Here is an 11351-nt window from a genome sequence, read left to right as displayed (position 1 = left end):
TCCCTGCAGGGACAACAGTAGTCAGAGCTTGTGTCTGAGGATCAAGGAAGTAGCTGGGACTCCAAAGGTATCTTGGGTAGGAAGACTGGTCCAATGGGCACTAAACTGGGGCTCAAGAACCCAGATTCCTTTTGGGCAAGTCCCCTAGGGGCTGATGTCAGCGTATGCTACAGCTGCGATGCTGTAACCCTATAGTGTAGACGCAGACTATGTGACAGAAGGGGTTTTTCCATCACTGTAGGAACTCCACCTGCCCAAGCAGCGGTAGCTAGCTGCGATTAGGTCAATGCAGCTACATCTCACTGGCAGAAAACAGCCAGTGCAACCAGTTTAGTTGTTCAGGGTCCCATGCAACTTAGAGAGCCCCAGAAGGCTCCAAGGTTTGTATTATTAAGGCTGCAGATCTGTCTCAGCCCAAAAAAAAGTCAGTTTGCCCGTGACTTTTTTCTGCCTTCGTGACTTGCCCCAGAGCACTGGCTCCGGTGTCCCATCAAGTGGCCTGGCACCCTGCACTAGGCATTGCAACTTAGTGCCTGGGGTCACAGCATGGGTCAGGTTTGGTGCCAAACCTGAGTGGGATGGCAACTCCACACACCAAGCTGCAACTTTCAGAATTAGGGGCCCAGCCCAGCCCTGTGGGGCATAGGAGCCTCTGCTGGGAGCAGTGAGTGCAGGGTTGGCATCCTCTCCAATCCTGTGTCCTGCTCCCCTGGCCTCTCCTCCAAATGGTGACGATTAGAGTTACGGTGCTGCGTGGGGAAGGGTACTGCTGCAGGCAGTGCTGCTGTGGGAGGGGGCCACAATAAAACCTGCACTGGGGCCCATCTATCTGTTTCTCGCCACTGCTCTGGCTCTCAGGGGTGGGACTTGTTAGTACAGATCAGACAGTTATCTCCCCTGCACCTGCATCCCCCAGAGGTATTGTGAGGACAGATCCGTTAGGGATTGTGAAATGCCTAGAGAGGAAGCAGAGGAGAGAGAGAAAGGGCCATTCATAAATTCATAAAGTGTTTTCTGCCTCTCCACAGCCAGGGCTGGGGATGTACATTAGCTGGGATCTTCAGGGATTCCTCGGCTATTGTCCGGAGCAGCCCCCATCAGCCTGGCTTTAAAGTGCTGACTCTTGGCTACCACACAGGCACCGATAAAATGGGGATCCACCAGCCCAGAGCACCCCTCTGTGCTCTCCACTCGCTGCTACACAACGCCCTGGTGCCTGCTGCAGGCTCTGGTGTCGCCTCCCAAAGGCTAGTCGCTCGCCCACTTGGAAAAGGCGGCCTCCCGCAGCGAGCTGCATGTGTGAACCATAGAATTTATCTCTAGGGTGGTGGTGTGTGGCTGGCAGGAGGTGGAGGAGCTGGACCAGCCAGGCTGGGTGCTGCCTGCCCCCCCAGCCCTAGGACACCGGAGCTGCAGGAGCCCCTCGCCCAGCACAGAGAGGGAGCTCGAGGCCGCGCTGTCAAACGAGGGGGTGGATCTAGTGGTTAGAACAGAGGGCTAGGAGCCAGGATGCCTGGGTTCAATTCCTGCCTCTATCTGTACCCGCAGGTGAGACAGTGTCGTGCCTCAGTTTCCCCCTTGATATAAGGTCACCAATGACACTTTCCGACCTCCCAAGGGGTCTGTTCATTTGCCCTTTGTCCAGTCAGTCCCCAGCCAGGGAAGGCCTTGAGAGTGGGTGGCTGGCTCAGATGAGCATTGTAGAGATCAGACCAGGGAAAGGCTGGATAAAGCCATCATGAACTCCAATCCCAGGGAGATTGGACGTCAGGACTTACTAGCGTTATTATAACTGTGTCCTGGCAGTAGGTAGAGGCCTCAACCGAGAGCTCAGGGTCTGTCTGTGCTGGGTGATGCCCAGATACAATAAGAGGCAGTCCCTGCCCCAGAGCCTTCCAGTCTAGATCCTGACTCGTTTAACCAAGTACATGGAGTCCCATCCCCAGGCCAGATCTTTCTGTGCAAAAATGAGGAATTCTTGGCTAGAGGAGTGTTTCCCAAGGGAGACCGTGCAGCCAGCCCCATAAATACACCTCACCCCCCGCCATCCTAAACAGCAAGAGCAGGATCTGGGATTTCCAGCAGAGGAGGGTGATTCAGGTGGCAGAGCTCTGACACAGTTCCCTCTGCAGGCAGGTGTCACACATGTTTAAGATGATACACAACATACATGCACACACACAGAGAGTATGTCTCATGCCCACACACAAACAGACACACCCTAGGTCACATGCACATGGTATATACACACAGACACACATGCAACCATCCCCACATCAAACACACCCAGGATATGTTTCCCACACTCCCTGTGGTGCATGTACATACAGGACAGTCATGACACACAAATACACATTTCCATATACATACACATTCCACATGTACACCCCCCCCATAAAACATCCTATCATCAAAAGAGAAACATCTGCTAATACAGCCATTCTAAATAACTTCAGGTTTCAGAGTAGCAGCCGTGTTAGTCTGTATTCACAAAAAGAAAAGGAGTACTTGTGTCACCTTAGAGACTAGCAAATTTATTCATCGGCTGAAGTGAGCTGTAGCTCACAAAAGCTTATGCTCAAATAAATTTGTTAGTCTCTAAAGTGCCACAAGTACTCCTTTTCTTTTTCTAAATAATTTCACACACTCTCTCACACGAACACATGCACACACACTGCAGTTCCCCAGAAACCTTTTCTGGCACCGATCCCTCCCATAATAGGCCTGAATAATTCAGAAAGTTCTGGGAAAGGTTGCCTCTAGGGATGGGGGAAAAGAAAGCCCAAGTCAAGCTTACAGAGGCATTTGCTGACACCGGGCAGCACCACCCGATGCCCTGCTGGAGTCCTAACTCCCACTCCCTGACCTGAGCAATTAGAGGCAATTCTAACCCCGGGGAGTGGGGGGTGGGGTGGGGTGAATAAGCACACATGGCTTACTGTAAAAGCACAGAAGAACTCATGGGCTGCAGGGGTCAGTTCTGTCACTGTTTGGTTTTTGGCACAATTGTCAATATTTGTTATGGCAGCAGGCTGAGAGATTTTGGTCTTTGATTAATACCTTCTTGATCTGTCTGTCTAACCACGCCTGCCACACTCAGATGCTGCACCCAGAGAGGTCAGGAACTCGGGACTGAGATAGATTAGACAGACTAGACTGAACTGGTGCCCTACAGGGGAAAGACTTTATTCCCTGTCCCTGATCCCCCTGAGTCAGTCAGTCCCCGACCTGGGGTGGGATTAGAACTGGCATGCCCTACTGGTGAAAGACTCCATATCCCATTCCCCTGCACACACTCTTGGGTCAGCCAGGTCCCCTGACCTGGGGCTGTACTCTCTAGAGAGGCGAAGGGCCCCATACCCCATTCCCAATAGCCCATCTTTCAAAGACCCAACCCCACTGAAAAAAAATAAGCGCATAAGGGAAAAAGAATACCCTTTGTGGGGGCGTACATCATCTCGGTCGGATCTGGCGCCAAATATGCTGCACTAGAATAGCTGCCAACGAGCTGCTTAAAGCACTGAGGAAATTGGGCAAGAGTTGCATTTGACACCAGCTGCAACAGCCATATTCTCATGTACTGTGGAGCCTGCAGAACACGAACACCCGGCTGCGTAACTGCATATCAAAACCAACCCCACCTACTCCCTTCCCCCATATCTACCCCTCACGCCTGCTTTGGAAAGCGTGACCATCTAGGCTGGCAAGTACAGTGTGGGGTAATATATACCTATGCCCCAAGGCCCATGCACAGGGGGCTGCATTACAGCAAGAGATGGCAGTAATGGTTTGACAGTCAGGCCTGTAGTGACTGATGGCTTCAAAAAGAGTTACACAGCATGTGTCCCCAGAATCTCCCCAGGGAGCTGCTAGGGGGACAGAGAGGTACTGAGACATGCTACACAGGGGGATCAGAGAAGATTTATAAATGGATCGCTAAAGATTAGCAAGGCATTCTGTAGCCCAGGTCAGGTTACCTGCATGTATTTCTGTGCTAGTCTGGTCTAGAAATAACAGCATGACCTCGAGGGCTGAAAGCAATTCCCCCCTCATGGCAGGAATATGAAGCAGTAAGATTGGGAGGGGGGGAAGGGTAAGAGTGTTGCCTGGTGGCTAGAGCAGGGGGACTGGGATTCGGGGCTTCTGGGTCCTGTCCGCAGCTTTGGAAGGGCAGTAGAGTCCAGGGGCTAGAGAAGGGTAAGGACTCCTGGGTCTTACTCCCTGCTCTGCCCCTGACTTTCTGCCCCTGACAATGGGCAAAAAAGGGGGGCTATTATCTGAGGCTCAGGACTTGAGAACTGGACTCCTGGGTTCAACTTCCATCTCTGCCAATGGTTTTCTGTGTGTGATACTGGGAAAGTCAGTTTCCCCATACCTACCCCTTCATCCATCCCTCCCATACCTACCCCTTCATCCAGCCACCCCCATTCCTATCCCTTCATCCATTCCTCCCATACCTACCCCTTCATCCAGCCACCCCCATACCTACCCCTGCATCCAGCCACCCCCATTCCTACCCCTTCATCCATCCCCCCAATACCTACCCCTTCATCCTGCCATCCCCATACCTACCCCTTCATCTATCCCTCCCATACCTACCCCTTCATCCATCCCTCCCATACCTACCCCTTCATCCAGCCACCCCCATTCCTATCCCTTCATCCATCCCTCCTATACCTACCCCTTCATTCATCCCTCCCATACCTATCCTTCATCCAGCCACCCCAATACCTACCCCTGCATCCAGCCACCCCCATTCCTACCCCTTCATCCATCCCCCCAGTACCTACCCCTTCATCCCGCCATCCCCATACCTACCCCTTCATCCATCCCTCCCATTCCTACCCCTTCATCCAGCCACCCCCATACCTACCCTTCATTCAGCCACCCCCATACCTACCCCTTCATCCAGCCACCCCCATACCTACCCCTTCATCCCGCCATCCCCATATCTCCCCCTTCATCCGTCCCCCCATACCAGCCCCTTCATTCAGCCATCCCCATACCTACCCCTTCATCCATCGCCCCATACCTACCCTTTCATCCAGTCACCCCCATATCTACCCCTCATCCAGCCACCCCGATACCTACCCCTTCATCCATCCCCCCCATACCTACCCCTTCATCCATCCCTCCCATACCTATCCTTCATCCAGCCACCCCCACACCTACCCCTTCATCCATTCCCCCATACCTACCCCTCATCCAGCCACCCCATACCTCCCCCTTCATCCATCCCCCCTATACCTACCCCTTCATCCATCCCCCCATGCCTACCCCTTCATCCTGCCACCCCACATCTCCCCCTTCATCCATCCCCCCCATACCTACCCCTTCATCCATCCCCCCATGCCTACCCCTTCATCCCGCCACCCCACATCTCCCCCTTCATCCATCCCCCCCATACCTCCCCCTTCGTCCATCCCCCATACCTACCCTTTCATCCAGTCACCCCCATATCTACCCCTCATCCAGCCACCCCGATACCTACCCCTTCATCCATCCCCCCATGCCTACCCCTTCATCCCGCCACCCCATATCTCCCCCTTCATCCATCCCCCCCATACCTATCCTTCATCCCGCCCCCCCATACCTACGGCTCTGTTCATCCATTCATCCAGCCCCATACCTACCCTTCCCCCACCTACCCCCATACGCACCCCTTCAAATATTCCCCCCCATCCCTTCCCCTCCCTACCCCCATTCCCCCCCGTCTCCCCAGAGTTCCGGATCGCGCTGGGGCGGCGGAGGCCAACCAGACTATTCAACCCGCCGCCCGCCGCTCGCCTCGCCGCGCCTCCTCTGTCCCCTCCCCCGGCTCGGGGCGCCGCGGCCGGGCGCGCGAGGAGCAGCGGGGAGCCGGAGCGGAGCCCCCATGGCGCGGCCCCCCGCGCACCCCGCGCCGCAGCCCCGCTGAGCCCGCGGCTCGCCAGGATGCCCGAGGCGGGCGCGCAGGAGGGCGAGCGGCAGAGGCGAGCCCCGGCGGACGCGGAGCCGGCACCGGCCGGGGTCCTGGGTAGGCTCGAGCGTGCGGGTCCGGGGGGGGCAACCGCAGCCTCCCTGCAGCGCTGCGGTAAAATCCCGCTGGCCTGGGCTTGGACGGATCCCCCACCCCAGCAAGAGCAGCCCCTGCCGGGGGTCAGGCGGCGTCTCTCCGGGGGGCTGGGGCAGCAGCTCCCCTGCATCGCGGGGGGTCGTGTTTGCTGTAACCCGAAAGCGCCTTTGCAGGTTCCCTGCCCGCAGCCCCGGGGGGAGACAGCCACGGCAAGGGGGGCGGGGGCGGGGTTCGGTCCTGCCTCTGCTTTGGGCCATTCCCCATTGACCGTGTGCAGGATGTGGAGGGGGGGCAGGAGCGCTCCTTGCAGATGCTACCCAGCTGCTGTCAGTGAAGCCAGCAGGACTTTGGGGAGCAGAGTTGGGGGAGAGCTAGGCTGGGGGGGGCAGGAATTCTCCTTCAAGGCAGCAGGATGGGGGGGGTCCTAAAACGCCCTGCACCATGTGGTCTCCCCCTGACTTCCTCAGCGCCTGGGCCCGAGGAGTTGCGGTCAGGGCCCGTTGGGGCATTGTGGTTCCGCTCGGATCCAGAGGGCTCAACGTGCGGCAAATGGGGAGAAGAGGAAAGGGGGCTGGGGGGTGAAGAATCCCCAAAGGCCCAGGCAGCCGCAGGGATCTGTGATACGGGAAAAACCCTGCAACTGAATTTCCCAGACAGATGCGGGCGCATGAAGAATGACCTAATTTATGTCCTCCCAGGAACTGGGCGTCTGTGGCAGCGTAATTGCCGATGAGAACCTAGTAAACAGCAGCGCTGCGGGTCAAAGCACCGCTTTGGGCTTCCCTGGGAGGCCGGGCTGCTGATGTATTGGTACCAAAGCGCTCTGCGGCTTTCGTGACCTTAGTCTGGCGAGCCCAAGGTTAGCTGCAGGCGAGCCCGGCGACGGGGGGTGGTATGAATGGGAACGGGAAATGCAGCTAAACCCAATAACTGGCGTTAAAGCCTCGAGGCAGCCCCCGGCTTGAATGGGAGGTTTCAAGCCCAAAAGGTCCATTGATTCCAAGGGAGTCACGCCAGTGCCGAGTGTGACCTGTTATTTCTAGAAGGCCAGGTTTTGCTCCCATTTACACAAGAGTTAATCTGGAGTCACTTCACTGGCACCAGGGGAGTGACTCCCGAGTTGCGGTGGTGGAATGGACACGAGAATTTGTTCTTGTCTCGTGGGTTCTGCAGGGAGCTGTCAGCGTTGCTGTTGTGTCTGTTCTCACAGGGGGACTGAACCAGGACTCCTGGGTTCTATCCCCTAGCTCAGGGAAGGGAATGTGCTCAAGTGGCTAGAGCAGGGAGCGATGAAAGTTGAGACACCTGGATTCCGTTCTAGTCTCTGAGATGGAGCAGGGTTGGAGCTGGGGGCTGGCAGTCCGGACTCCTGGGTTCTTTTCCTGCCTCAGCCACTCACTTGCACCATGACCTTGGACAAAATCACTTCACTACCTACCGGGGTGGGGGTTGTCAGGTTTGCTACATTCAGGTTCGTAAAGCGCTTTGAGATCCTCGGTGGAGACGCGCCAGAGATGGGCTCTGGATTATTATTACCTGCTCTGTCCCCTGAATCAAGGTTCTCTCCAAGGCCTGGAACAGGAGTGCTGCGAACCTCGCTGGCTGGAACATGATCCTGCCATGGGAGAAACAATGACATTACTCAGAAAGACACGTTATTCATGAGGCTTTTGCGATGGAGCAGTGGGGCTTCCTGGGAGCTAGGAACGGGAGCACAGGGTCCTGCGTAGAGCCAGGGTAGCTGACCCTGATCGCAGAGGGGCCTGAGCTAGGCATGATGCAGCTGCAGACTCAGCACTGAGGGCAGCTGGGCTCTGGCAGGACTTTCCTGCACTAAGTTTCTGTCTCCCGCAGTGGGAGCTGGAAATGAAGAACCTGGGAGGGGGCCGGCTTTGGATGTCCCATTGCACCAGGGAGGGAGCAGGGCCCAGCCCCCAGAAGCAGACATGGTACTGGCATGGGGAGAAATGTGAGGACCTGGGCCCCTCCCCAGCTGGGTGGTTGCAGGGACCCCTACCTTGCAGGGGTGGTGGCGGAGGTTTTGTTCATTCACCGCCGGAGAGTGGAGCTCTGCCCAGCCTGCGCGGCCAAAGCAGAAAGCGCGAATCACAGACAGCAGCAGCGCTAGCCCTGGGGACTCTCGCCTCCCCATCACATACATGCTCCCATTCCACAGGGGTCTGGGAGGCGAGTTCACATCCGGGCATGTATGTTCACATGCACACTTAGCATGTGTATCTGTGTGCACGTGTACTGGCTTACACTAGTGTGTGTGCTGGCAGGTGCAGGGGATCTGAGTGCTGGTGGGTGCCTATCTGTGAACGCGTGTGTGTTAACATGCCAGTACATGTGAGTGTGTATGTCTGTGAGTGGTGTATGCATCTGGATGAGTAGCACACACCCCTGCCTTCCCAGAGCAGTGTCGCCTGCCTGCCCACTTGAAGCCCTTTGTTTCCCAGCCTGTAATCACAACTCTTGGAGCAAGGCTTTAATAATTCATGATCGGCAGGAGGATGAGCTCATCCCGCTGGTGCGAGGAATCTGCTCCTTGGAATCAATTGCAGTTCGGGGTCTGGGGGCTTCACTTCATGGGGTGGACACCCCTGGGCCTGGCTGAGCCACGTCCCAGCTCCTGCAGGGCAGAGATCCTTTGGAACCCGGCACACCCTGGACCCGTGCTGGCCTTTGGCATAAGCAGCGTGTGCTCGTTGCTTGGATCTCTGCACCAATGGGGCTCAGCACAGACTCTGCTACTTGCTCGGTATGCAATTCTGGGGGAGTTCCTGTCCCGCTCCCTGCCTTAGTTTCCCCATCAGTAAAACAGGGATGAGAATCCCCTACCATTCAAAGCCGCTCCCATGGAAGGAGCTATGTACAGTCAAGGCAAAGCATCATCAGACAGAAAATTTGCAGGACCCATATCTAGCAATGCCCTGGTTGGTGGTGTTTGCCTGTGAAGGAAGAGCCCTTGGGCATGACTTTATTCTCTCTCAAGTTTGCCGCGGGCAGGAGTTTATTTCTCCGTTTCCTAGATGTGATGAACAGGAGCTCGTTAACAATAAAGATCTGGAAGAAGCTCAAGAGAACAAATGTACTTGGGATCTGGGCAAAGCTGAGAAATGAGTTTCCTCCCTGCAGAGATGGGAAAGGGCTGCGTTTGGAAGAGAAGCCAAGACACCAGAAATGAGACGGTTAGAAACAGAGAGAACCCGGCTGAGAGTCAAACCAGGGTGGGAACATGGAGTTGTGGGGCTGTTTCTTTAACCATCAGGAATTCTTTCATCGAACCTGCTTTCTCCTCTGGGGCGGCGTGGCTGGGACTTGGCTCTGGACTGGGAAATCAATAAATGGCTGATGTGGAAATGCTGGGAAAGCCCCCTGGGGCTGAAGCCTCTTTGCCAAGCAAATCTCTTCCATGTGGCTGGGAACATGGTGGAGGAGGGTTCCCAGCTGCCGGAGCCACCGCTCCGGGTGTAGCTTATTCGTGAATTCCATCCCGTGTGGTGGGCCGGGGCTGGACTCAGCTCTCTTTAAAGCCGTGCCCATGTGAACACCCCACTAGGCTGGCACTGCATCAGCTGATGTAGCCCTTAGCGGCTCCTTGCTTTGTCAGGGGGAGAGGGAGGCTCTTGGGATGGTCTGCCCTAGGCCAGGGGTTCAGAGCTCCCGCTGGGCTGGGTCAGCACTGGAGTAGGAGACTCCTGGGGCTGCATTGCTGACTCAGCAGGTGTGGCTCTGACACTGAGCCGGTGCTGTAGAGGGCTCCCCCCTCGATGGCAGTAGGAGGGGGCCAATTCCAACGTGGGCTCATTCCATCCTTCCACCCAAATACCCAGGGTGGTGTTGATTGGATGCAGGAGCCTCCTTCACTTCCTGTCCTAAATTCCTGGGTAGTGAGTCTTTATAAGGCTCTGTGGATCTTTCAGGCTAAGTAGGATGAAGAATGTAGTGCAGCAAGTTGAATGGGAAGTGTGTGCACACTGTTGCCTTCTATTGGATGGAGCTAAATTGCTCATCCGTATGTAATAAGCCCTCTACAGCTAACTGCGTGTGGTGAGTTTCCTTTAGCTGAAGGAGTAGGAACTTGGGCTTTCAGAGCACGAAGATCAGAGTTCATGTTCAGTCAGTCAGCAGGGAGCCCCTTGCTTCCGAACACTCCTGGGTGGTTATTCCACAACCTGGACTCTGAGGGCTGCTTGGTTCCTGCTTCTCTTCGGGCATCCGACCCGGTGGTCCCTGAGCTCGCTGTGTCTGCAGCCCAGCGTCACCATCACCACAGGCTGTGATCACTCTGATCCCAGGGGCACGAGCTGCTCCGGAGCTGGGCTGCTGCCAATATAAGCGGCTTTTCTGGTGGTGGGAAAGGAAAGGGTCCTGCTCTCCCAGGCAGGGTGTGCTGCCCCCAGCTTCTCTGGAAGCCCAGCTAGGTCCTCAGCCCCGTGCAGAGGCGTGAATTAGAGAGAGTCAGGCTGGGAGCTGTTTCCCGGGGCTGGGGGCAGTCAGATGCCAGCAATGGGGGCGCGAAGCGGTATGCAAGTCGGGTGCATTAGCAGGAGACCAATGGGAGGCCAGGCCAGGCTCTGCAAGAGCCACATCTGCTGCGGGGAAGAGAAAGCAGAATGGCACTTGTTGGGCAGGGTCCCGGGCAGGGACAGTCGCTCTCTTTATTGCACTTGAGCTTGGCGCCGGCGGATCGGCCCCTTGGAGGTGAGGGGCCTTTGTTCCCGCGTTAGGTGTGGTACAGACAAGCTTTCCATATGACACCCCACCAGTGGGCCCCCAAGGATCCCCCGCAGATTCAGTCACTTTTGCCTGTTCAGTCCCGGCATTGCCAGCACCCCAGCATCTCCCATCAGCAGCGAAGGCAGCTGTCACCAGGACTCCTACAAGGACGAGGACCCAGTGCAGGGCCTCCAGCCCTCGGACCAGCTGTGTCACGAGCAGTACGAGCCTCGGCTGCTAACTCCCGCCTTCAGGGGGCTCCGCGGTCACGTGGCTTCCCCCTCGCACCGGAGAGAGGGTTGTGGTGTCAATGCCAAGAGCGCTGGAGGAAGGGTCAGTGTGCAGGCTGCCAGGTCAGGGAGAGCCGCAGGACCTGCAGCTGCCGCTCCTGGTCAGGGGAGCTGGGGATGGGGCAAGAGAAACCCACAGACACAGGAAAAGTGACGAGCAGCCTCATTACCGCGCTTTGATCAGGTGCCTTAACGAACCAGATGGCGGCAATGATGTGGACAGAGAAACCACCAGACAGGCCGACATGTGAGTCACTGACATACAAGGGAGCCCACAGTTTCAT

At 56.4% G+C, this 11351-nt stretch overlaps 1 protein-coding gene across 1 annotated transcript in view; it reads left to right on the top strand.

The window, feature by feature from the left end:
- Positions 1-5827: 5827 nt before the first annotated feature.
- The window catches only part of ANO8 (anoctamin 8), a 32218-nt gene continuing 26694 nt past the window's right edge, over positions 5828-11351 (top strand). Inside the window, exon 1 of the mRNA XM_038384507.2 lies at positions 5828-6016. Within this exon, the coding sequence (XP_038240435.1) occupies positions 5935-6016 (82 nt within the window). The 5' untranslated portion in view covers positions 5828-5934. The remainder of the gene's footprint in view (positions 6017-11351) is intronic.

The sequence above is a fragment of the Dermochelys coriacea genome, chromosome 25 (genome assembly GCF_009764565.3).
Source record: "Dermochelys coriacea isolate rDerCor1 chromosome 25, rDerCor1.pri.v4, whole genome shotgun sequence".
Lineage (NCBI taxonomy): Eukaryota > Metazoa > Chordata > Testudines > Dermochelyidae > Dermochelys > Dermochelys coriacea.
This window is presented reverse-complemented; position numbering and strand designations above follow the sequence as displayed.